Here is a 27693-nt window from a genome sequence, read left to right as displayed (position 1 = left end):
GAGGGTACACCCAAGCCCCCGACAGAGGACAGCTGGTACAGGGGCTCATAGCGATTTGAAAGTCTTAAGTCCGGACGCGAGGGAAGAAGGCAAGTGCGGCGAGAACGATTCTTCTCCTTCTTTCTGGTTCCGACACGCATCCATTTACGCTCACCTGGAGTCGAACAGTGAGCAGCCATTTTCTGGGTTTACAAGCATGAAATGCACTTTTCAAGTCCTGCCACAACAACTCGATTGAGATTTCATCCCTTATAGGGGGAAAGGGGAGTTCCTGGAGAGACAGTAAGTTATCAGTATCACCTTTATTAGTAGCATTGACCACGATAGTTGCTGAGACTCAAGTTGCCAGGGAAGTACAAATGGCTTACAACACGAAAGCAAAATGATCAAACACATTAAACAAAAGATTCCAGCTATCACCCACTGAGCTATCTGGGAGCCCCAAGCTCCAAAGAGGCTTTTCAGCCAACCAGTAAACACCCACTCTGATTTCCCGGAATGACACTTTGCAACAGTTGCAATGTAGTTAGCATGGTCAGTCACATTTGATGACACATCTGGGATAAAAGTGCAGCATTCGTCGCCAATGAGTGTATAAGTACCCCCTTGACCAGCCAGAAAGTACTCAGCTGCCTTCCTGTTTTGCAGGGCCACCTTGTGGAGTGCTTTCACTTCCTCATTCAGAGCAGCCAAGGCATCTCTAGTAGCATTTCCCATTTTCTCAACTTTAATAGCCAAATCTCTAATTTGATCTAAGGCAAATGCAACTCCATATTGGGGTAGCAAAACACCAGTGAATTAGAAGAAGAAGGTCTGCACCTGAGTGAGATCTGCAAGGGATTGCTAATTAAAACGAGGGGTCGGCTCATGATAGTCCCTGAACAGAACCCTCAATTCTGTTTCATTGTTTCCAAGGACTCTCATGGCCGGCACCACAAACCCAACAGTACACGTCCCTCCCCAATTAGGTGGTAAACTATAATAAGCAAGTCGGCCACACAACCAATAGGTACCATTTGGGGCTCCTTCCAGTGCGATAGACTTAATGTAGAAAGAAATTGTATAACTCATATTTCCTGCTGCTCCTGTAACAGAATTATGTCCAGAATCAAGTGAGCAGTTATTGCTACCATTAACCAACATAGTACAGTTACCAACATTTTAACCCAAATGGTTACTCCCATTTCCTCTAATACACCAGGGGGCTACCAGGGATCCTCCTATAGGGATTGGTGGGTCACTGCAATTGTTTGGCCTAGGATATACAGTTGAAGTCGGAAGTTTACATACACCTTAGCCAAATACATTTAAACTAAGTTTTTCACAATTCCTGACATTTAATCCTAGTAAAAATTCCCTGTCTTAGGTCAGTTAGGATCACCACTTTATTCTAAGAATGAGAAATGTCAGAATAATAGTAGAGAGAATTATTTATTTCAGCTTTTATTTCTTTCATTACATTCTCAGTGGGTCAGAAGTTTACATACACTCAATTAGTATTTGGTAGCGTTGCCTTTAAATTGTTTAACTTGGGTCAAACGTTTCGGGCAGCCTTCCTCAAGCTTCCCACAATAAGTTGGGTGAATTTTGGCCCATTCCTCCTGACAGAGCTGGTGTAACTGAGTCAGGTTTGTAGGCCTCCTTGCTCGCACACGCTTTTTCAGTTCTGCCCACACATTTTCTATAGGACTGAGGTCAGGGCTTTGTGACGGCCACTCCAATACCTTGACTTTGTTGTCCTTAAGCCATTTTGCCACAACTTTGGAAGTATTCTTGGGGTCATTGTCCATTTGGAATACCCATTTGTGACCAAGCTTTAACTTCCTGACTGATGTCTTGAGATGTTGCTTCAATATATCCACATAATTTCCCTCAAATTATGTCAATTAGCCTATCAGAAGCTTCTAAAGCCATGACATCATTTTCTGGAATTTCCAAGCTGTTTAAAGGCACAGTCAACTTAGTGTATGTAAACTTCTGACCCACTGGAATTGTGATACAGTGAATTATACAGTGGGGGAAAAAAGTATTTAGTCAGCCACCAATTGTGCAAGTTCTCCCACTTAAAAAGATGAGAGAGGCCTGTAATTTTCATCATAGGTACATGTCAACTATGACAGACGAATTGAGGAAAAAAAATCCAGAAAATCACATTGTAGGATTTTTTATGAATTTATTTGCAAATTATGGTGGAAAATAAGTATTTGGTCACCTACAAACAATCAAGATTTCTGGCTCTCACAGACCTGTAACTTCTTCTTTAAGAGGCTCCTCTGTCCTCCACTCGTTACCTGTATTAATGGCACCTGTTTGAACTTGTTATCAGTATAAAAGACACCTGTCCACAACCTCAAACAGTCAGACTCCAAACTCCACTATGGCCAAGACCAAAGAGCTGTCAAAGGACACCAGAAACAAAATTGTAGACCTGCACCAGGCTGGGAAGACTGAATCTGCAATAGGTAAGCAGCTTGGTTTGAAGAAATCAAATGTGGGAGCAATTATTAGGAAATGGAAGACATACAAGACCACTGATAATCTCCCTCGATCTGGGGCTCCACGCAAGATCTCACCCCGTGGGGTCAAAATGATCACAAGAACGGTGAGCAAAAATCCCAGAACCACACGCGGGGACCTAGTGAATGACCTGCAGAGAGCTGGGACCAAAGTAAAAAAGCCTACCATCAGTAACACACTACGCCGCCAGGGACTCAAATCCTGCAGTGCCAGACGTGTCCCCCTGCTTAAGCCAGTACATGTCCAGGCCTGTCTGAAGTTTGCTAGAGTGCATTTGGATGATCCAGAACAGGATTGGGAGAATGTCATATGGTCAGATGAAACCAAAATTGAACTTTTTGGTAAAAACTCAACTCGTCGTGTTTGGAGGACAAAGAATGCTGAGTTGCATCCAAAGAACACCATACCTACTGTGAAGCATGGGGGTGGAAACATCATGCTTTGGGCCTGTTTTTCTGCAAAGGGACCAGGACGACTGATCCGTGTAAAGGAAAGAATGAATGGGGCCATGTATCGTGAGATTTTGAGTGAAAACCTCCTTCCATCAACAAGGGCATTGAAGATGAAACGTGGCTGGGTCTTTCAGCATGACAATGATCCCAAACACACCACCCGGGCAACGAAGGAGTGGCTTCGTAAGAAGCATTTCAAGGTCCTGGAGTGGCCTAGCCAGTCTCCAGATCTCAACCCCATAGAAAATCTTTGGAGGGAGTTGAAAGTCCGTGTTGCCCAGCGACAGCCCCAAAACATCACTGCTCTAGAGGAGATCTGCATGGAGGAATGGGCCAAAATACCAGCAACAGTGTGTGAAAACCTTGTGAAGACTTACAGAAAACGTTTGACCTGTGTCATTGCCAACAAAAGGTATATAACAAAGTATTGAGAAACTTTTGTTATTGACCAAATACTTATTTTCCACCATAATTTGCAAATAAATTCATTAAAAATCCTACAATGTGATTTTCTGGAATTTTTTTTCTCGTTTTGTCTGTCATAGTTGACGTGTACCTATGATGAAAATTACAGGCCTCTCTCATCTTTTTAAGTGGGAGAACATGCACAATTGGTGGCTGACTAAATACTTTTTTTCCCCACTGTAAGTGAAATAATCTGTCTGTAAACAATTGTTGGAAAAATTACTTGTGTCATGCAGAAAGTAGATGTCCTAACCGACTTGCCAAAACTATAGTTTGTTAACAAGAAATGTGTGGAGTGGTTGAAAAACGAGTTTTAATGACTCCAACCTAAGTGTATGTAAACTTCCGACTTCAACTGTACAAGACTGACAATAAGTAATGGGGTCGGAATTCTTTGGAGGGGAAGTGGCCAACAACAATACTGAGGACAGTTGAATAGTTAAGTTCACCCCCAAGGGAACCCCTAAATATGGGAGACCCTTACCTACTCCCACAGGACCTTACCGACACACCCATCAAGAAGTCTTATGTGAGGTGACATTTGCCATCATTTCAGCTCAAGAGAGGAACAGATTCCCTCCCTCATTTTGACCTTTTACTTCTCTTTTCCTTTGGCTGACTCTTCCTTCTGGACCACTAGTCCGGGTCTGTGGTGGTCCCTTTGACTCGGGACTTTCATCTTCACCTGAACGGTCACCCACTGGAGGGCAACCAACTGTTCCAATCAACACAATGGTGCAGATCCAGACAGGCTGGCCACATAGCCTAAGGGATGGGACTCCCGCAATCCTCCTCAGGGGCAGGAACTCATCTGCAGTGCGAGACGTGAATCCAGGTGTCCCTCTCAGCTATCTTTACTGCAGTTGGGGTGGTCAGCAAAACCTGATATGGTCCTCTTCAACAAGGATCCTCCCAGCTCTTCCTTCTGTAGTCTTTTACCACCACAAAGTATCCAGGGCACAGACAATGCTCAGTTCCTCCTGATAGGTTGGGCAGAGAAGCCTTCACCCGTGGGAAGAGAGTCTTAAGAACATTGTTAAGTGAGACACAATATGCTACCATGTCTTCTTCCATTCCCTGCAACGTCAACCTGTTTTGAGGAAATGGCGTGTTAGTCATTCTCATGGGTTGCCCTGTCAGCACCTCATGGGGAGAGAGACCAGTCACTGTGTGGGATCTGCCTCTCATGCTCATCAGTGCCAATGGAAGCACATTCACCCATGTCAGGCTTGTTTCACCAATCAGCTTAATCTATTTATTTTCTAGGGTTTGGTTTGCCCGTTCTACTGCACCCCCAGATTGAGGATGATAGGCAAAATGGGTTCTCAAATCAATCTGTAAAGCCACTGACAGGGACTGAACAATCTCATTCACAAAATGTTGACCATTGTCAGAGGAGAATTTTGACGGCAGACCCCACCTTGGTATGATCTCTCTCAGAAGAGCCTTTGCCACAGCTGCTGCTGTAGCTCTCCTGCTTCAATCCATTTTGAAAATATGTCAACAATCACCAAACAATACTTGTTCCCCTCACAAGGAGTCAACTCAATGAAGTCCATCATCTAGTGCTCAAAGGGGGACTTTGGCCTGGAATGGGACGCGGGGGATACTGAAATGCCGCGTCCAACATTATTAGTCATACAGATCACACACTTCTTATAAAATGTTTAGCAAACACAGTAAATCCTACTGTACTCAAATATTTATTTACAAGATCCACCATCCCTCCTTTTGACACATGGTCTTGACCATGTGACAATTTAGCAAGGTATTGGAAAGTACAATGGGGCAATGCAGGTCTAACGTCAAGCCGTACACCTGAGGTGTCCTTGTGACAGTGTTCAGCCCACCGCCTTTTCTCAGTCGCATCAGCTGCTGCCTGCAAAACAACAACATCATTAGGAGAGAAGGGGTTAGTGGGAACAGGAACTGCTACCATCTGTAAGGGGGGGGGGGAAACAGAAGACGAAGCAGCCAGCTTGTCCGCACAATCAGCTTTAGCGTTCCCTTGAGAAACACTGTCCTTTGCAGAAGTGTGTACTTGGCACTTAACCACTGCAATAGATGAGGGGAGCTGAACGGCCGTCAGCAAAGAGGAGACAAGATCACTGTGCGCAATAGTTTTTCCAGAATAATACACAAAATGCATATCTACTATCAGTGTAGATATTAACAGAGCAATCCTTAGCCAAAATACATGCTCTAGTTAAACCAAATATCTCTGCTTCCTGAGCAGACAAGTGAGGGGGAAGTCTAGCACTTTCCACAGTTTGAACAGCGGTGACAACAGCACAGCCTACTAAAGGTTCACCCTTGTTGTTTCGCTGGGCAGAGCCATCCACAAAAAAACGTAAAGTCCGAATTCAAAAGAGGAACGTCTTTTAGGTCAAGCCTAGGGCTACAGTGAATCTCAATTGTCAATTCACAGTCATGTTCTTCACTGGCATCAGCTGTAGGGAGAAGAGTAGATGGGTTAAGCATAGTACATCTTTTCAGGGTAACGTGAGACATTGTCAACAGAATGTTCTAATAATCCAACAATCTGGCAGGCATAAGATGGGCAGTTTTAGCCTGTGTAATAATGGTATGAACCGCATGGGGAACATGCACCGTCAGCTCAGTCACTGGTACAATATCAGAACATGCCAAAACCGCCTCAGTTGCCGCAGCAACAGAGCGGAGGTAGGAAACCATGCCTCGGATAACAGTGTCTAAACACTTAGAGTAGTACCCCACAGGCCTATAGCCAACTCTGTGGTACTGTATCAACACAGCAGACATAAACACATGATTCTCAGAGACAAAGAGATGGAATGGTTTGGTGTAGTCAGGCAAACTCAAAAAGGGGGTCGACATTAGAGACTGCTTTAACTTAATCAAGGCAAATTCAGCCTCAGGTGTCCATTCCACCACTTCAGACATTTCCATCTTTCTGCCATAAATACAATCCTGCAGAAGCTGTACTGTCTCTGCATAGTCTTTCAACCATGGGTGGCAGTAACCAGCCACTCCCAACAGCGACATCATGTGTTGCATAGTAACAGCTTTAGGCAGGGACTTTATCGCCTCAAGCCTATCTTTAGAGAGGGCGCGACCCTCAGAAGTAATGTCATGACCCAAATATTTAACAGAACTTCTACACAACTGCATCTTAGAGGGGGAAGATTTATGACCATTTTCAGCTAAGAAAATCAACAATGCCTTAGTATCTTCTTGACAGATTTCCTCAGATGAGGAACAGACCAACAGGTCATCAACGTATTGAACTACAGTACTACCTCCAGGTGGAATAAAACCTTCCAGGTTCCTCGCCATTTCTTGGGAAAAAATGGCAGATAATTCAATGTAGCCTTGTGGCATCACCGTCCAAGTCCATTTTCCCACAAGAAATGTAAAAGAGAACCAATCCTGTGACCCAGGGTCAACAGGGATGCTGGAAAATGCATTAGCCAAATCTGTAACTGAAAAACAACAGCTCCCTGGGGAAACTTGGGAAAGAATAGTAACTCTGTTCGGCACCAGGGGTGCTCTTGCGTGAACAGCATCATTAACTTTTCTAAGAACTTGCACAAAAGGATATTCACCAGTTGGCTTCCTAACAGGTACATTTCGGGTGTTACAGGAACAATTTGGGCATGGGATCAAAGCCCCATTTTCAACTAGGGCCTGATGGATGGGAATAATAACCTTTTCTGCTTCTTTTCTAAGAGGGTAGTGACCATTATATGGTCTGTGATTATTCTTCAGGACAACTTTCACCAGGGTGGCACCGCTCATCTTCCCAATATCGGTTTTAGAGATAGCCCAGAGCTGTTCTGGCACTTCATCCAGCCATGGTATGTGGGAGTTATCTTGGGGCACGACCATCATACTTTCGGTAAGAAGAGGTCCTTTCTTTGGTATTGATATAACGTATTGTCATAGTGTTGTGGGAACAAAGTTAAATCTGTTAGATAGGTAACTCTTGGTGCCACAGAGTCTGAATACTAAGGATTCCAGTATGTCGAGGGAACTTACTGGGGTTTATCATAGAATGATTGATAGATGGAATACACTGACTTGGGTACAGGGTGATACCATCAGAGTGGAGAGTGCCCACTGATGGTTACCAGATGTTGTTGAAGAAACGTGTAACATTAAGAATATAAACTGAGAGATTTCCTTTGTCCAGTGTTCGGATGACAGGAGGCAACGCATGTGCCGTTTGTAATACGAACCCGGTACCATAAGCAATTAAATACTTTGCATCAACTCTCCATATAATTGTTTAAGTATATTCTTGCATCCTGAATTACTTGATACCAGAGAAACTCATTATAACAGGTATCGTTCGAGTGGTAGCCCAGAAACGGGAGTAAAAGGTCGCTGTTGATGGTGACCACTTCCCACTACCTTCCCAGACCACCCAATCAGTGGCTGTCATCACAGTCTTCATCCAAGGGCCAACATCTCTCCATTCTCAATCTATTTTTATTTTTACATACTACAGGGTGGGACCGCACCTGTTACTTCATACAGTGCTCTCTGTACATCAGACTGCAAAACTCTGGCCAATGTAAATTCCTCACCGTATTATATTCCATCAATTGTCACTTCAACTCTGCTTTTCTGCTTTGTCCATCTTTGTTGATATTCAGTGTCTTCTTCACACGAGGGGACAGCTGCTGTGCAGTGAAGATGTTCCGGGACCTCCCATGCACAGTGTTGTGGGGAGGTAAGTGATCTCTCTCGTAGTTCACCTTCCACCTCAGGATCGTTCAAATGCCAGGCATAATAACACTGGGACATGCACGGGTATATCTCATTTGTAGGGGAACGGAGGGACAAGCCTCAGCAGTGCATGCAACAGTCAGATTTATCTTGCACATCAGATCTTTTCCCAGGAGGATTACAGGGCAGGCGGAGGAGTACAGAAATCAATGTTTCCATCTTCCCATTTAACATGTAGGGGATAAGTTAGGCATTCTTCAGAGAGAATTCCTGATGCTCCAACAGTGAGGGTTTTTGTTTAGAGGACATTACTTTCAGGACAGATTGTTTCAACACCGAGATAGCAGCCCCGGTGTCTACTAGGAATGGAATCTTCTGGCCAAGTATTTCAATTTCTATCAGGGGATTTTTAGTCGAAAAGGTGGTAAGTTTCAGCATCTGGCATGCTTCTTGTGGTTCTTCATCATCAGAGTCTTCTTCTGTTTCCACCTCATCCTATCTTCTTTGCCCACCAAAGCGATTTCCAACCTTTACATCTTCAGGTGGTCCTGTCCATTCACCCTGGTCATCTCCATCACCAGGACAGTCCCTTGCAAAATATCCTGGATTGCCACAGTTGTAGCAGCTCCAGTCTCTCCCTTCAGAGGCGCCTCGCGCTCCTCGCACTCCTCGCCCTCTAACTCTTCTCCTTCCTCTACCTCTTCCTCTGCCTCGTCCTTGACCTCCACCTCCACGGTATCCTCCTCCTCCAGCGAATAAAATCAACTGTGCAGCTTGTAGTTTAGCACCAGTCTTGGAGTTCTTCGACCTGATCTGTCTTTCTGCATGGGTGATGTGAGGTTTGACATCAGCAAGGGTCTTTGTCTCCCACCCAATGTATGTAGTGGTCACACCTGTCTTCAGGTCTTGTCGCAGGCCAGTAACCACGGCATGGCACAGCAGGCTGCCATATGATTCTTGGTCAGGGGTCAGACCAGAGTGCTGGAGGAAGATCTTCTCCATTCATTCCTGGTAGTCCTCAACTATGTATTTTGTATTTTCTGCCAGTCTGTGTGCTTTGGGTATGTTGTCTTTATATTATCAAACACAGCAGTGAGTTGGTCAGCACGGTTGGCTCTGGTTGCATCACTGTTCCAACCTCCCTTACACTGGTTCCACTTGAACTTCAAACACAGATGGAGTATTTCCTCAATTTCACGGGTGGTGGGGTTATACATGGCAATGATTGCTCTCACCTCTTCTTCACACTTCACAGCATCTTTCGCAGGTTCAGTCCATGCTGTCTAATCTTATGTCTGGCACAGTACCCCCTTATCAAATTTCTTTGCCATCACTTTACTGGGACCATTTAGTGCCAAATCTGGGTCTTCATAAATACTTTTACTGTTCCCTTTCCACATTATTACATTCAATTATACCTTATCAATTTACTTTACTCTAAATTATCACACTTATACCTCAATCATTCTGGGAACTAATTTCCCTTTTTCAGTAAATTAGTCAATCATACAAAAATCATTCCACTCAATCACTTACTATTCTCTGAATCCTAAAATGGTGTTCCCAGAACTCCCATGTAGTTCCCAGAACAATGTAAGTATTCCCTGAATACCTACAGACAACGTTACCGACGGGGTCTCTCTACCCACGCCTAGTCCCCTCTTGGGACTCTGGATCCTTTTCTAAGCTTCTCAAAACAGTTATTATTGTTCAATATTCATTTAAATTGACTTACTGAAATTCAGTTGTCAGTCCTTCCAGGTTTCATAGACGATGTGTTTTCTCCCAGGCAGCCCACAGTGAGTGTTTGGTCGGGTCCTCGTTGTCCTTGGTCAGACGGGAATTTCCCTTGCACGCCTTCACATGGAATGCGCCACCGGTGTTCCCTCACAGACCCTCACTGCCGTGCTCCACAGGTAGAATCAATTATCCAGTTTGTGACGTCAAATTTTCATGGAAATTACCACTAAGGACTCAAAGTCCAAGTTAAATGAACAGATCTTTATTGTCATGGCCGGAGAAGATACAACAAACGTAATACTCAAAGTACAAGTCTGTCAGAAGCTCTGAAGGGATGCTCTCCCTTCAGCACTCTTTATACTCATGCACAAACTAGGCGTCTCTGCTCTCAGGGTGCAATAGGCTGATCATGACCTTGCAAGCATAGTGTAGATTCTAGGCATTGGGCCAAAGTAACAATGTGTTCCCTTCTTTCTGTTCTTCTATCAGTCGCTTCCATGAGAGCAGTCACAGAACTTCCTAACACAATAACAAGAAACAATATGCTACATGTAGTCATGCATTTGCAGAGACAGAGGACAGTAAACATTTCCACTACACTAGTTACCCATTCTAAAACTGACTGGAGCTCTATGTTAAGTGTCTCAGTTATTTATTTTACTGTTGAGTCATCAGCGTACATAGACACAAAGGCTTTATTCAAGGTCAGTGGAAGGTCATTTGTAGAAATAGAAAACAATAATGGCCCTACCCAGCTGCCTTGCGGGACAACACACTCAACTGAATTTGCATGAGAGAGGCTTCCATTAACGAAAACCCTCTGTGTTCTATTAGATAGGTAACTCTCAATCCATAATAAGGCAGAGGATGCAAATCCATAACACCTACGTTTTTTCAGCAATAGGTTATGATCAATGATATGAAAAGCTGCACTGAAGTCTAACAAAACAGTTCCCACAATCTTCTTATTATCAATTTCTTTCAGCCAATCATCAGTCATTTGTGTCAGTGCCGATCATGTTGAGTGCCCTTCCCTATAAGCATGCTGAAAGTCTGTTGTTAATTTGTTTTCTGTAAAATAATAGAACCCATGTCGTCCAAAAAGTTATAATTTTGACTCATCTGTCCATAAAACATTCTTCCAAGGGTCTTGATGATCATCCAGGTGCTTCCAAGTGATTTTTGGCAAACTTGTGTCAACAGTTTGGACGAGATGGGTCCCAATATGTCTGGCGAAAACCAAACACTGAATTCCACAGTAAGAAACTAATACCAACGGTCAAGCATGGTGGTGGTAGTGTGATGGTTTGGGGATGCTTTGCTTCCTCAGGACCTGGACGACTTGCCGTAATAGAAGGAACCATGAATTCTGCTCTGTATCAGAGAATTCTACAAGAGAATCTCAGTCCATCCGTCTGTGAGCTGAAGCATAGCTGGGTCATTCAGCAAGATAATGATCCAAAACACACAATCAAGTCAACATGAAAATTGTTAAAAAGCAAAGAAATTGAAGTTTTGGAATGGCTTAGTCAAAGTCCAGACCTAATTGCAATTGAGATGTTGTGGCAGGACTTGAAACGAGCAGTTCATGCCTGAAAACTCACAAAAGTCGCTGAGTTAAAGCAATTCTGCATGCAAGAGTGGGCCAAAATTCCTCCACAGCGATGTGAGAGACTGATTAACAACTACAGGAAGCATTTGGTTGCAGTCATTGCAGCTAAAGGTGGCATAACCAGTTATTGAGTACAAGGGGGCAATTACTTTTTCACACAGGGGAATTGGGTGTTGCATAACTTTGTTTATTAAATAAATTAAATAAGTATGTAATTGTTGTGTTATTTGTTCAATCAGGTTCCCTTTATTTAATATCAGGTTTTGGTTGATGATCTGATAACATTCAGTATAAAACATATGCAAAAATAGAGAAATCAGAAAGGAACAAATACTTTTCACGGCACTGTGTATATATATATATATATATATAACACACTACCGTTCAAAAGTTTGGGGTCACTTAGAAATGTCCTTGTTTTCGAAAGAAAGCAATTTTTTGGTCCATTAAAATAACATACAACTGATCAGAAATACAGTGTAGACATTGTTAATGTTGTAAATGGCTATTGTAGCTGGAAACGGCTGATTTTTTATGGAATATCTACATAGGCGACTAGTTGAGTATCTGGAGCATCTGCAATTGTGGGTTTGATTACAGGCTCAAAATGGCCAGAAATAAATAACTTTCTTCTGAAACTCGTCAGTCTACTCTTGTTCTGAGAAATGAAGGCTATTCCATGCGAGAAATTGCCAAGAAACTGAAGATTTCGTACAACGCTGTGTACTACTCCCTTCACAGAACAGCGCAAACTGGCTCTAACCAGAATAGAAAGAGGAGTGGGAGGCCCCGGTGCACAACTGAGCAAGAGGACAAATACATTAGAGTGCCTAGTTTGAGAAACAGACACCTCACAGGTCCTCAACTGGCAGCTTTATTAAATAGTTCCCGCAAAACACCAGTCTCAACATCAACAGTGAAGAGGCGACTCCGGGATGCTGACCTTCTAGGCAGAGTTGCAAAGAAAAAGCAATTTCTCAGACTGGCCAATAAAAAGGAAAGATTAAAATGGGCAGTCTGAGATATGGCGTTTTCTTTGTAACTCTGCCTAGAAGGTCAGCATCCCGGAGTCGCCTCTTCACAATTGCTGATGCTCCAGATACTCAACTAGTCTCAAGAAGGCCAGTTTAGTTGCTTCTTTAATCAACACAACAGTTTTCAGCTGTGCTAACATAATTGCAAAAAGGTTTTCTAATGATCAATTAGCCTTTTAAAAAGATAAACTTGGATTAGCAAACACAATGTGCCATTGGAACACAGGACTGATGGTTGCTGATAGTGGGACCTCTGTACGCCTATGTAAATATTCCATTAAAAATGAGCCGTTTCCAGCTACAATAGCCATTTACAACATTAACAATTTCTACGCTGTATTTCTGATCAATTTGATGTTATTTTAATGGACAAAAAAATTGCTTTTCTTTCGAAAACAAGGACATTTCTAGGTGACCCCAAACTTTTGAACGGTAGTGTATATGAGAAACAAATATTCCATTTTATTTGGAATGGCAAGCCAGAACAAATTAAACTGGCCTATTTATATAATGAATATAAATTCGGATGACAGAAATTATTACATATTAAAGCATTAGACCTATCACTAAAAGCTTCAGTCATACAAAATATATACTTAAATCCGAACTGGTTCTCTAATAAATTATTAAGATTGTCTCACCCTATGTTCAAGAATGGCCTATATTCAGATTACAACATCTCACTTTCAGTTATTTGAAAAGGAAATAATCTCCCAAATATCACTATTTCTAAAACAATGCTATTTCAATTTAAGCCTACAGAAACGATAGAACAAATAATGCAAGAAATATTGTGGTTCAACTTAAATATACTAAATGATAAAAAAACATTATTTTTTGAAAGAATGTTTTTAAAATGTATAATCTTCATAAATGATATTATAGGTAGGACTGGTGGAGTTATGTCGCACATGCAGCTAACAAAAACATACAGAAATGTATTTTTTGACGTACCGATTCCATGGCACATGGTTTATGAACTGATAGGCAAAAAGACGCCAGATTCAAAACTAAATTATTATAAACATTTCTTGCAAACAATACAATATTATTTATATGGGGGATACAATCTTCCCAGCTCTGCAAATTTTGCTGTGAAGAGACAGAATCATTAGATCATTTGTGTTGATACTGTCCATTTGTAGCTTGTTTTTGGTCACAGCAGGTCCAGGAATGGCTGAAGAATTGCTATATTTACCTGGAGCTAACCCTGCAGATAGCACTACTAGGTGATCTGAAAAGTCACAGTCAATCGATCAATAATATAATAATACTTTTAGCAAAAATGTTTATTTTCAATTTACAATCTGTAGAAACAATGAGAATAGAAAGGTTCATAACTTTTGTGAAACATCACAGTACAATTGAAAAATATATGGCAAATAGAAATCCAATATGGATGGTGTTAAGAGATAGATGGGAGGGGTTGAATGGAGCTGGAGGTTGGGACTAATAACAACAAATAAAAACAAGATAACTAATGTAAAACATACCATGTCCATAATACGTATATAGGTTAAGAACTTTTGTGAAAGAACACAGTTTGAAAGATATGGCATTTAGAAGCAAACCGGATGGACATCATGAAAATGATCGGAGAGGTTGAGGGTAAGACGTTCAGGAGTAAAAACAAACAAAAACTATTGTAAAATTGACTGTGTCCATAAAACGTATATAGTATAAGCTGGAAGTAGAGGCCTAAGCATTGTTGTTCACTAGTTTACTCCAATTAGGGGAGGGGTGGTAGGGTTAGAAGGTAATAAAGGAAAATATATATTTTTTTAAAGGATATGTACAGCTGAAGTCGGAAGTTTACGTACACTTAGGTTGGAGTCGTCCAACCACTCCACAAATTTCTTGTTAACAAACTATAAATTTGGCAAGTCGGTTCGGACATCTGCTTTGTGCATGACACAAGTAATTTTTCAAACAATGTTTACAGACAGATTATTTCACTTATAATTCATTGTATCAGAATTCCAGTGGGTCAGAAGTTTACATACACTAAGTTGACTGTGCCTTTAAACAGCTTGGACAATTCCAGAAAATTATGTCATGGCTTTAGAAGCTTCTGATAGGCTAATTGACATAATTTGAGTCAATTGGAGGTGTACCTGTGGATGTATTTCAAGGCCTACCTTCAAACTCAGTGCCTCTTTGCTTGACATCATGGGAAAATCAAAAGAAATCCGACAAGTCCTCAGAAAAAAACAGTAGACCTCCACAAGACTGGTTCATCTTTGGGAGAAATTTCCAAATACCTGAAGGTACCACGTTCATCTGTACAAATAATACTATGCAAGTACAAACACCATGGGACCACGCAGCCGTCATACCGCTCAGGAAGGAGACGCGTTCTGTCTCCTATAGATGAACATACTTTGGTGCGAAAAGTGCAAATCAATCCCAGATAAACAGCAAAGGACCTTGTGAAGATGCTGGAGGAAACCGGTAAAAAATTATCTATATCCACAGTAAAACAAGGAAGAAGCCACTGATCCAAGACCGCCATAAAAAAGCCAGACTACGGTTTGCAACTACACATGGGGACAAAGATCATACTTTTTGGAGAAATGTATGATCCGTGAAGCACAGGGGTGGAAGCATCATGCTGTGGGGGTGCTTTGCTGCAGGAGGGACAGGTGCACTTCACAAAATAGATGACATCATGAGGAAGGAAAATTATGTGGATATATTGAAGCAACATCTCAAGACATCAGTCAGGAAGTTAAAGCTTGGTCGCAAATGGGTCTTCCAAATGGACAATGACCCCAAGCATACTTCCAAAGTTGTCCCAACCGTGAAGCACGGTAGTGGCAGCATCATGCTGTGGGGGTGCTTTGCTGCAGGAGGGACTGGTGCACTTCACAAAATAGATGGCATCATGAGGAAGGAAAATTGCCTTTAAATTGTTTAACTTGGGTCAAACGTATCGGGTAGCCTTCCACAAGCATGTCATGGCTTTAGAAGCTTCTGATAGGCTAATTGACATAATTTGAGTCAATTGGAGGTGTACCTGTGGATGTATTTCAAGGCCTACCTTCAAACTCAGTGCCTCTTTGCTTGACATCATGGGAAAATCAAAAGAAATCAGCCTAGATGTCAGAAAAAGTATTGTAGACCTCCACAAGTCTGGTTCATCCTTGGGAGCAATTTCCAAATGCCTGAAGGTACCACGTTTATCTGTACAAAAAATAGTACGCAAGTATAAACACCATGGGACCACGCAGCCGTCATACCGCTCAGGAAGGAGACGCGTTCTGTCTCCTAGATATGAACGTACTTTGGTGCGAAAAGTGCAAATCAATCCAAGATAAACAGCAAAGGACCTTGTGAAGATGCTGGAGGAAACAGGTACAAAAGTATCTATATTGACAGTAAAATTAGTCCTATATCAACATAACCTGAAAGGCCGCTCAGCAAGAAAGAAGCCACTGCTCCAAAACCGCCATAAAAAAGCCAGATTACGGTTTGCAACTGCACATGGGGACAAAGATCGTACTTTTTGGAGAAATGTCCTCTGGTCTGATGAGACAAAAATAGAACTGTTTGGCCATTATGACCATCGTTATGTTTGGAGGAAAAAGGGGGTGCGCTTGCAAGCCGAAGAACACCATCCCAACCGTGAAGCACGGGGGTGGCAGCATCATGCTGTGGGGGTGCTTTGCTGCAGGAGGGACAGGTGCACTTCACAAAATAGATGACATCATGAGGAAGGAAAATGATGTGGATATATTCAAGCAACATCTCAAGACATCAGTCAGGAAGTTAAAGCTTGGTCACAAATGGGTCTTCCAAATGGACAATGACCCGAAGCATACTTCCAAAGTTGTGGCAAAATGGCTTAAGGACAACAAAGTCAAGGTATTGGAGTGGCCATCACAAAGCCCTGACCTCAATCCTATAGAAGATTTGTGGGCAGAACTGAAATAGCATGTGCGAGCAAGGAGGCCTACAAACCTGACTCAGTTACACCAGCTCTGTCAGGAGGAATGGGCCAAAATTCACCCAATTTATTGTGGGAAGCTTGTGGAAGGCTACCCGAAACGTTTGACCCAGGTTAAACAATTTAAAGGCAATGCTATCAAATACTAATTGAGTGTATGTAAACTTCTGACCCACTGGGAATGTGATGAAATAAATAAAAGCTGAAATAAATAATTCTCTCTACAATTATTCTGACATTTCACATTCTTAAAATAAAGTGGTGATCCTAACTGACCTAAGACAGGGAATTTATGTCAGGAATTGTGAAAAACTGAGTTTAAATGTATTTGGCTAAGGTGTATGTAAACTTGTGACTTCAACTGTATATATATATATACAGTGGGGAAATAAGTATTTAGTCAGCCACCAATTGTGCAAGTTCTCCCACTTAAAAAGATGAGAGAGGCCTGTAATTTTCATCATAGGTACACGTCAACTATGACAGACAAAATGGGAAGAAAAAAATCCAGAAAATCACATTGTAGGATTTTTAATGAATTTATTTGAAATTATGGTGGAAAATAAGTATTTGGTCAATAACAAAAGTTTTTCAATACTTTGTTATATACCCGTTGTTGGCAATGACACAGGTCAAACGTTTTCTGTAAGTCTTCACAAGGTTTTCACACACTGTTGCTGGTATTTTGGCCCATTCCTCCATGCAGATCTCCTCTAGAGCAGTGATGTTTTGGGGCTGTCGCTGGGCAACACAGACTTTCAACTCCCTCCAAAGATTTTCTATGGGGTTGAGATCTGGAGACTGGCTAGGCCACTCCAGGACCTTGAAATGCTTCTTACGAAGCCACTCCTTCGTTGCCCGGGCGGTGTGTTTGGGATCATTGTCATGCTGAAAGACCCAGCCACGTTTCATATTCAATGTCCTTGCTGATGGAAGGAGGTTTTCACTCAAAATCTCACGATACATGGCCCCATTCATTCTTTCCTTTACACGGATCAGTCGTCCTGGTCCCTTTGCAGAAAAACAGCCCCAAAGCATGATGTTTCCACCCCCATGCTTCACAGTATGTATGGTGTTCTTTGGATGCAACTCAGCATTCTTTGTCCTCCAAACACGACGAGTTGAGTTTTTACCAAAAAGTTATATTTTGGTTTCATCTGACCATATGACATTCTCCCAATCCTCTTCTGGATCATCCAAATGCACTCTAGCAAACTTCAGACGGGCCTGGACATGTACTGGCTTAAGCAGGGGGACACGTCTGGCACTGCAGGATTTGAGTCCCTGGCGGCGTAGTGTGTTACTGATGGTAGGCTTTGTTACTATGGTCCCAGCTCTCTGCAGGTCATTCACTAGGTCCCCCCGTGTGGTTCTGGGATTTTTGCTCACCGTTCTTGTGATCATTTTGACCCCACGGGGTGAGATCTTGCGTGGAGCCCCAGATCGAGGGAGATTATCAGTGGTCTTGTATGTCTTCCATTTCCTAATAATTGCTCCCACAGTTGATTTCTTCAAACCAAGCTGCTTACCTATTGCAGATTCAGTCTTCCCAGCCTGGTGCAGGTCTACAATTTTGTTTTTGGTGTCCTTTGACAGCTCTTTGGTCTTGGTCATAGTGGAGTTTGGAGTGTGACTGTTTGAGGTTGTGGACAAGTGTCTTTTATACTGATAACAAGTTCAAACAGGTGCCATTAATACAGGTAACGAGTGGATGACAGAGGGGCCTCTTAAAGAAGAAGTTACAGGTCTGTGAGAGCCAGAAATCTTGCTTGTTTGTAGGTGACCAAATACTTATTTTCCACCATAATTTGCAAATAAATTCATTAAAAATCCTACAATGTGTTTTTCTGGAAAAAATATTCTCAATTTCTCTGTCATAGTTGACGTGTACCTATGATGAAAATTACAGGCCTCTCTCATCTTTTTAAGTGGGAGAACTTGCACAATTGGTGGCTGACTAAATACTTTTTTTCCCCACTGTATATATATATATATATATATATATATATATATATATATATATATATATATATATAGAGAGAGAGAGAGATATATTTTATTTTTATATAATATATCATATATATATATATATATATGCTCTGAAAAAGAAAAAACTACTGGAGTAAGGTAAAAATACAAATCATTTGTTAAACTTGCCTTTCCTCACCTCAATCTGGCCAAGATTTCAATGTTACATGAGTGGTTTGGAAAACTCAATCATTAAATACTGGTCAAAAGTTTTAGATAGAAGCATCACAATTTACTCATATTTTAGAGTATAATCATGCAAACTCAACAAACTACATGCACGGCTGTTTGTTTCATAGAAGGTTTTGCTTGTCTTATTTAAAGAGTGTAGAACAAAATAACCCAGAAATATATATAAGAAGAAGCAAAGCCTCCACAGATCATGAGTGGTCTTGCTGATACAAACACACTAACAATATAACTCAATGACTCAAAGATCCAATCACTTTATTAATATATATGAACTATGCACAGCATGCAGAACATTTCATTGTGAAAGATGCGAGAGATAGAGAAGAGAGAGGAGACCGATTAATAAAGAGAGAGAAAGAAAAAGAAGATACAGGGAGAAATAGAGAGAGGAATAGAAAGGGAAATAGTTAGAGAAATAGAGGGAGAGAAAAATGTAGGAATAGAGAGAATAAAAGTGTGCGAGTGCTCGAGCCAGGACTTCTGACATGATCTCCCTCCTCCATGTCACCAGGGTGTCTCCCTCATCATTAATTATTAACCCAGTACTTTGTGGTAATACATAATTCACCATCAATTATTAATGCTAATGTGTGTGTAGTTGACTTAATTGTGTTATTGATTATCAAAAGTAATTTCCTGAAAATCCTCAAGGACTCAAATTGAATCAGCCTAAATCCTGGTCTCTGTGTGCTCTCTCTTGCTGCAATTAAGTATTCTCAATCTGATTGGTTTATGTCTTATCAGCCGATCTGGTGAAAGACAACATAGAAAATAGGTTTCATATTTTTTTTAAGGCTAAATTAATAAATCAACAATCGCTGATGAACCATGAAGGAGCCTCTGGGTTTAAAGAAGACCTATATACATTTTGGTATTAATAATTAGGATGTATCATGTTTAATGGGTTATTGTAACCTGGCGATGCATCGAGAGAGAGAGAGAGAGAGAGAGAGAGAGAGAGAGAGAGAGAGAGAGAGAGAGAGAGAGAGAGAGAGAGAGAGAGAGAGAGAGAGAGAGAGAGAGAGAGAGAGAGAGAGAGAAGGCAAGAGATAGAGACAGAGGAGGCCATGAGTGGCATTCCTAAAAGTAAATAAATAATAAGAACAATGATTGCTCTCCTCTAGTTTCTCCAGCTTTAAGGGAAACGGATGAATAATGGATAGGAGCAGATGTCCGTGGCAGTAGGCAACAGGAGAGACTACATCTTTAATTGTTTTAGAGAACATGTCACAACAGGACCAAAGTGATCCAGGGTCGGCTAACGCTAGTTACGCCACAGACGTGCTAACAGACTGCTATTAGCAACAGCCCTGATATCAACACCACTGTTGTGTCATCATATCTGTTAGCCTACCCTGTTAGCATAGCCAAGGGACCACAGAGCAACATTAGCTTCAACTGTGACACTTTAACATCAATGTAAAAGCAAACACGTTGATTTATGTGCACTGCCACTGTCAGTTAAACGAGACCGATCAATAAATCAGTAGTTAGCGTTCTCTCTGGTCGCTGGCTTAAAATCCTGAACATTGATGACCATGACTATAGAATTGTCAATATTTCACCTCGTGTTTTACATGTGTTAAAAAGAAGAGGAACATAACATGTCACATTGTCTGGTGACTTTCTGTACCCTAATACACAAGGGAGAGTGTGTAGCCAAGATGAGAGAGAAGGGGAAATGCCTCAGATTCACATTATTAGCCAGGGTGGCAGTCTCCATCACACACACACACACAGTTTATTCAGAGTCCATGTAGAGTCCATGAGAAATGACACAGCGCCAAGAGCTACGTACAGTACGTGTGCTTATAAGGGGACCGCAACGGCCCCACGATATTCAGCAATATTAACCCACAATAAATAAATCACACTCATACAATATCTTGATAGTTGAATCCATAGAGTATGATATCTGGGTAACCACTCCTCTCCCTGCTCCAGTAGTAATAGGACAAGGTCCATAGTTGTGCTTTAGGAGGAGTAGGTAGAGGGAGGGTGGTTGTAACAATAGGCACAGTCACACCACAGGAGTTTAAGTCCTAGTCCTTCCGTCTGTCTGTACATCCACACTGTCTGTACGTCTGTCTCCTCTGGGCAGCAACATAGACACTCACTTTTTCTCCAGTGGTTCCTTGGGGCAGAGGGGGTGTTTGTCAGACCCGGTACCCTGAGTCGGGGTCTTGGAGCCTGGGCTGGAAGCCTCATCTCTGGAGCCTCTCCCCACGGCTCCAGAGACGCCCAACACTGATCCAGATACTACTCCCAGGGCAGGGCCCATCCCGGGCCTCGTCAACCCAGCCCCAACCCCAGACACTCCAAGCCCCGACAGGCCTCCTACTCCAGTCCCATGGCCGGCCCCCAGCAGGTTGGCTGACTGTAGCACGGCCTCAGAGTGCTCCCGGGCCTTCATCCGCAGGGCTGCCACACTGGCCGTACGGTTGCCCTGACAACCGTAGGGGGGCAAGAAGGACAGGCCCATGGGGTCAGGAACACAGCATGAGCACAGACCACCTCCTGGTAAGACACATACACACAGAAATAAACACAGGTCAGGTTCAGGAAATTGTTTTACAGTAGAGTATGTCTATTATCACCACCACCATCACCATCCTCCTCCTCTCCTCTAACCATTGAGTGTGTTAGTTGTGTTAACTGTGTTAATTTACCCTTCATTGTGGCAACGTGTGACAGAGCCTGGGCATAGGTGGCTGAGTTCAGGAGGGTTCCTGGTAGACAGGAGGGGAAGAACGGACCACCAGGACCCACCGCTCGGTTTATACTGGGGGAAGAGAGAGGAGGGAGGTTAGTTTAAAATGACTCCGAGAGGAGATAAGAGGTTATGGTTATCCTGCAACTGAGGGAAAGTGAAGAGGAGTGAAGAGGAGAGAGGAGGGGAAGATGAGTGGGTTAGCATTTGTGGTGACTCAATCACATGTGGAAGGTCTGAAGTAAACAACAAGCAAATAGTGGCTGGTCTGAGATTTCAGCATTACAGACAGCTGTACACTCAGAATCCTGTGATCTGCTGTTCAGCACCACATAACAGTGGACAGCGACCATGAGGTGCAGCTGTAATGTTACTGGCCACTGGGAAAACCCAATGTAATGGGAGAAGAGGCCTAACTCTGGAGGAGAAGGCTCCCCACAAACTCTATGCTAGACTATACAGCCATCCCTGTCCCACCTATGTCCCTGTCCCTGTTCTCTTACCTCTGCTGCATCTCCAAAGGTTCCTTCTGTTTCCTGCTCTGGTCCACAGGAGACTGGGAGTTCAGACTCCTGGACGGAGGAGTGCCTCCCTCGTTCATCGGCTCCTTCCCTCCGTCAAGGTCTGTACTCCCTCTCTCTGTCTTTCTCCACTTGGCCCTGCGATTCTGGAACCACACCTAAACAGGAGGAGAGGAAGTAAAAAAAAATGCAATGTTGCTCCATGCAATCTCTCTCCCTTGTACAATTGAATGTAGTCCAATGAATACCTGCTTTTGTATGTTGACATGTTACAAACCCAGACCAGCATATTTGTATTTATGCACACAGGAGCAGAAGGTAAGATTCAGTTGGTCAGAAAACGGACAGATTTCATTAACCATGTCTCATCACCGAAATATGGACATGGTCTATTGTGTCTTGCTATTAAATGTATCAAAAGGATGTCATTATTTTGGTTCATGATAATATAAAGATAACATATCACTGTGTGTGTATGTGTGTGTGTATGTGTGTGTGTGTGTGTGTGTGTGTGTGTGTGTGTGTGTGTGTGTGTGTGTGTGTGTGTGTGTGTGTGTGTGTGTGTGTGTCAGACCGAAGCACTCTGCCTGAGTGACTTTGCACTGCCACTTCTCCCAAACTTCACCCACCCATAGTCTCCAGCCTGCCACATACTGCCAACTTCTATATCCTAATTGAATGAAGGTCATTGCCTATAACAACATTTAATTGAGCAATTTTTCATTCTCATATTTTAATGACTTCCCACTGACAGTCAGGGCGCTTTAGAGAGAGAGCTGTGATGAAGTCGTTTATTCCCCTATTTAGTGATTGTTTGACAACATCAGATTCGATTAAGACTGCACTCGTACACGCATTAATCATGATGTGTGTGAATGGAATGGGGTGGAGCGGGTGTGCGAATCAGAACGACTGCATGCGCCCTGCACGCGGGACAGAACAGTCACCATTGTGCAAAAGCCTAGGTACAATGATGTCAACAGCCAAACAAAACGAATCCCATTCAGGCAATGTACAAAAAAAGGATAACCGTTTAGTTTAGTGACAGGACAACAATATGGCGGCTTGTTGTGATTGTGAGGCAGGCTATCTCACCCCTGCACCTTACAGCTAAAGAGTCGTGATCCCGTCCCTCTGAATGGCTGGTAATTGCTACATTAATCTCCATTTGGCACCTGCTTTAAGGAGGAGGAAACCCATTGACACAATACAATAAAGACGGGCCAACAACACTACAACAGAAAGGACATTTATTTTCTAATAATAATGTAAGTTTAATATCCCTGCATGCTGCGGCAGATTCATGTTCAGATTTAATAATAGCAATGCTGTAATCGGATTAGAACGGAATAATTTGTTTACAATCCCTAATTTACAGCTCGGGATTCCATTATCCCGCGCGCCGTCGGCTTTAAGCAATAGTAAGATGACCCAGGGGAAGCAAAGCCTAACTATTATATTTCCTACAATTAGATCTGCGCTCACAACAAAACCCAAAAGCAAATCTGGAATGCAGGAAATTACATACAGGACACACTGAATTGAATTACAACTGACCAAGTTTATAACCACACATATGTGGAGGGCAAAAAATAAATATTAACAATGTAAAGATGTGTGTGTGTGTGTGAGCGCATATTTAATGGTCTTAACATTTTTATCTACTGCCCTCTTTAAAAGCATCCCTTATGCTTTTTTTTTTATGAGCTGCGGAAACGGACGCACATGTATGATGTATATTTTGTACCTTTGTTTTGAGATGCGGACAAATTAGTGAAGAACATTATCACTGTTTAATTATGAATGACCGATTAATCAACCTGATCTAATATTCACCATTATGTTGATGTTATTAAAGAGCATCGGGAGAATGACAGAGTGCCTTAATTTACCCTCTCTGGTCAAACGTGCTCAGAGCCCGCTGCTTCATTCCTGTGTGCGTGCGTGCGTGCTCACCTGGACACGCGCCTCTGTCAGGTTGATCTTCATGGCCAGTTCCTCGCGCGTGAACACATCCGGGTAGTGAGTCTGCGCGAAAACAGCCTCCAAAGCTTCCAACTGAGAATAAGATCAATATTACATTAAGAGTTTTAAAGTTATACGACTTTATTATTCATAACACCACACAAAATTTTATTTTTATGTTGGTGTTGGTTTTTGAACGAAATATACAAAATCTACAAGGTACATGTTTTGGTAAGTACCCTAGCCTACTTTCAGAAGCGATAGGCCTATATATACTGTAGGTCTATGAATAGCCTCACTAGGCAACAAAATGCTATTAACTAGAATAAGTGCAAGTAATAAGGAAGTGATAGGCTAAATTTTATTATTATGTTGGAAATAATAAGCATCATCATAATAATCGTTATCAACAACATTATGGAAATATTAGGCCTACATTTGTTATTGGATTACATTCGTTATAACCAATGTACAGAGTGATATTTCTAAGCAGTCCAGAGTTTTATAATTGATTGCTACCTGTTGTAGAGTAAATGTTGTTCTATTTCTACGTTGTTTTCTCCGCAGAAAGCCGTCATCAAAATCACCTGCTGACGCATGGTTGGCAAACCCGTTGGTGTTCACTGAAAACATAATAATCGAAGAAATGTTTCAATAAAAATACTTGGTGATATAAATACATTGAATACATTTGTTTGTTTTCACTCAAAAACGGACATGGAAACACTTTGCAACATATTTTTACAGCAAAAACATCAAAACTAAGGGATCAAGCAGGAGTTTATTTTTTAGGATGTCAGTAAAAAGGATGGCCCATTGAAACGGACTATAATCTACTTGTATTCCACTTATTGGAGCCATGAAACATTGATGTCCCGGTCTGAGGCATGACACCCAACATCTGTGGCCGCAGACGGGACACCACACCCGCCTCAGCCTCGGGGCTAACCACACACACACACACACACACACACATTTCAAACAGTTCATAAAACAAACAAAAATACGCTATTAAAACAAGCTTCTTCAAAAATAAGTATGATCTTTAAAGACAAACAAAAACTCGCGACAACCGTTTAAAAAATGTATGGAACATGCAGTAATACATATATACAGTATCACAGCTATATCAAGGGAACAGTTTTATAGTACTTTACACGAAATTATGAACACACACAAATGCACACATACTTTATTTACCACAATGAAATAAAGTGGATACAAATATGTTATTCAGATGTTTACAGTTTTCATGAGTCATAACCCTTAAACCACTCTTCTTACAGCCTATTCAGAGGTAGGGTCAGGCTGCACATATTTATACTCGATTGCAAGGATATAGAAGTTATAGGCTGATGTAGCCTACACTTAGTATTTCCAAATCAAAACAACACATTCTAGCCCATCTATGGAGAAGCGGTCCCAAAAGTTGCAGCATTAGGCTATGGTCTACTTACGCGTATTAGTCCGACAGCATTCTCCATCCAGCTGAGGGGGACAGTGAAAGTAAAACATGATGGTTTTCTGGGCTTTGTTTATCTATGGATATGTGTGGACGAAAGCCCGATGTCACGGAGAAATCTGAAAATAAATCAAATAATTTCAGTCGCAAATCAGAGAATAACGAGTCAAGATGTGTCCAAACTGTCTGCATCAATATTTGACATTAGTGGAACGGGCCAAAATCCAACCATTGTAAGCCTAATCAGTGTAATTATTACAATGTTTATATCAATGACAAAATAGGAAAAGACAAAAACTCCCTGCTCTTCCCTCCCAAATAAAAAAACAATAAAAGTAATTTGCGCAACAAACCAAATTACTAGGCTATAAAACACTGGAATAAAACATGAAATAGCATGAAATGTGCTCACACCAAAGTTATTAGCGGAGATTAATCCTCATCAAAATAGTCCACAGGGCAGCACTCACCAAATGAGTTAAAGCGACAAATCAGAAATAATGCCCAGATCTCTTGCAAAAAAAAGTCATAAATGATAGTAAATGATATGAAACACGTAGCCTATCTAAGATAGAACATGGTAGATATTCCGGCTGTCTGTCATACCTGCTGAGTATTTGTCTTGCGCTGGTCCAGGGGCGAGGAGGAGAGGATGCTGAGGGCGCGAAGAGTTTCCTGTATGTTTGAGGTACCGGCAAATCCACTGTCACAGTCACACTCGCTCTCTCTCTGTCCCACTATCTATCTCTACAACCTCTCTTTCTCTTTCTCACTCTCTCTCTTACTCACTCCCCTCTTTCCCCCACAGCATCCCTATCGGAGTTTATCTTCTCTGCCTTTCTCTCTCTGGGAGTGTCCAGATGTCTACAGCGAGTTGAGGCTTTCAGCTCTTGCTGCCTTTAGAATCTCACGCTTAATTGGTTCTAATCGGATTACCGCGGCTTTGTCTTCTCACTGTGAGTGGGACCTCTCTCTCGCTCTCTCTGTGTGTGTCTCCGTATGTGTGTGTGTGTGAGAGAAACATCAACTCTCCCAGGTATCTGAGAATTCAAATATTTTCCCCGGCAGATTATTCTGCTGTTATGTCAGTGGTTAGTCCCTGGCCATAAAAACACACACGCACACACATTCTTTATTTGGTTGCTTCTATATTAAAAATCTAAGATGACTTCTGTTGGGTTTGAGATTGACTGCCAGGCCGTTAATTGCTCTTTAGGTGGGTTACCGGGTCCACTTTACAACGGGCTGCGCATATCATAACATTTACAATGGCCAGAATTTTGATTTTCTTCACAGCAAGGGGTCCCACAATTTTATATCGCTTCCACGGATAAACGATATACCATGGGACCCTTTCAATTAGTTTTAAAGCGAATCTGGGACATCACAGCGCAGACGCTGGAGTCTCCATGGAGAGGCGAAATGAGGCTCCATACTGCACCTGACATTTGAAAGAGGAGGGTGGGATTGGAAGAGGAGGGTGGGATTGGATCAACGCACATAAGGTGGAGAAGCCGGTCTAATGGCAGGTAATTGGGTCTGTAATATCATTACAGTCGGGTAATGGCCAGTTACGGCCCGTGCGCTATTAAGAGCGTCCCCTGTGTGCAGCATTTGTGATATTAAAAGGGGGAATAATAATGATATTTTGGTTATTAAATGCATGTAATTAATTTTTGCACTGCTGAAAATAAAGTTATTACGACTTCCGACTAGAGGCAAGGAGAAAATTGAAATAAAGTATTAAACTCTTAGATTTTTTTTTCTAAGAGTATAGAGAGAAACAATCTGTGTGTGTGTGAGTGCGTGTGTCAGTAAGGACCCTCTTTATCATGTGAAGTCTGTCAGCGTAAAACTGCAGCTTTCTCTGTCACCTCACTTAGGACTCAGACACACCAATAGCGTTTTCTGGTAGGCTATTTAGCACCTCTGAACATAATTTTGGAACTGAGTGCCAACCGATTCTACATGTAGAATCGCGTGAAAAATGTGATCTAGGCCTACAGCAAGCAGGTGGTCCCTAAAACACAACGCCATAGACCATTGGCAGAATGCTAGATCACATTCATTGTGGTGTGCAAGTCTTAAAGGGATACTGCAAGTTCCTGCCCAGACGAACTCCTGGATACCATTTTTCTGTCTCTGCCTGCAGTATGAAGGTACTTCTGGGAGCCAATGCTAACTTGCGTTAGGGCAATGACTGGAAGACTGTTGTTTTCAACTTGTTCTAGAACCCAGGAAAAAAAAAGTAGCCTATCAGAAAATAATTTGCTAACTACATATGAACTTATGCTCATGAATGGAACATATTTAAAATCAGATAATGGTAATTAGCATAA

General features: G+C 42.0%; 1 protein-coding gene across 1 annotated transcript; it reads right to left on the bottom strand.

Annotated features, from left to right (window-relative positions):
• Window positions 1-19718: 19718 nt before the first annotated feature.
• On the bottom strand, window positions 19719-26235 carry drgx (dorsal root ganglia homeobox). Its single transcript, XM_041866704.2, has 7 exons — window positions 25961-26235; window positions 25350-25473; window positions 24412-24515; window positions 23884-23985; window positions 21910-22085; window positions 21366-21478; window positions 19719-21213 (listed from the first exon to the last, which is right to left on the bottom strand). Exons 2-7 carry the CDS (start codon window positions 25405-25407, stop codon window positions 20810-20812), a joined length of 957 nt encoding a protein of 318 aa, XP_041722638.1. The 5' UTR covers window positions 25408-25473; window positions 25961-26235; the 3' UTR covers window positions 19719-20809.
• Window positions 26236-27693: the final 1458 nt, after the last annotated feature.

Source organism: Coregonus clupeaformis, chromosome 37 (assembly GCF_020615455.1).
Source record: "Coregonus clupeaformis isolate EN_2021a chromosome 37, ASM2061545v1, whole genome shotgun sequence".
NCBI lineage: Eukaryota > Metazoa > Chordata > Actinopteri > Salmoniformes > Salmonidae > Coregonus > Coregonus clupeaformis.
Note: the sequence above shows the minus strand (reverse complement) of the source record. Positions and strands in the feature narration are given on the sequence as shown.

Coding starts and splice junctions, on each gene's coding strand:
- drgx (XM_041866704.2), bottom strand. CDS start 25,407: ATGTTTTACTTTCACTGTCCCCCTCAGCTGGATGGAGAATGCTGTCGG. Junction 24,516..25,349: donor ATGCTGTCGGACTAATACGC/GTAAGTAGACCA, acceptor TTATGTTTTCAG/TGAACACCAACGGGTTTGCC. Junction 21,479..21,909: donor CCTTTGGAGATGCAGCAGAG/GTAAGAGAACAG, acceptor CTCTTCCCCCAG/TATAAACCGAGCGGTGGGTC.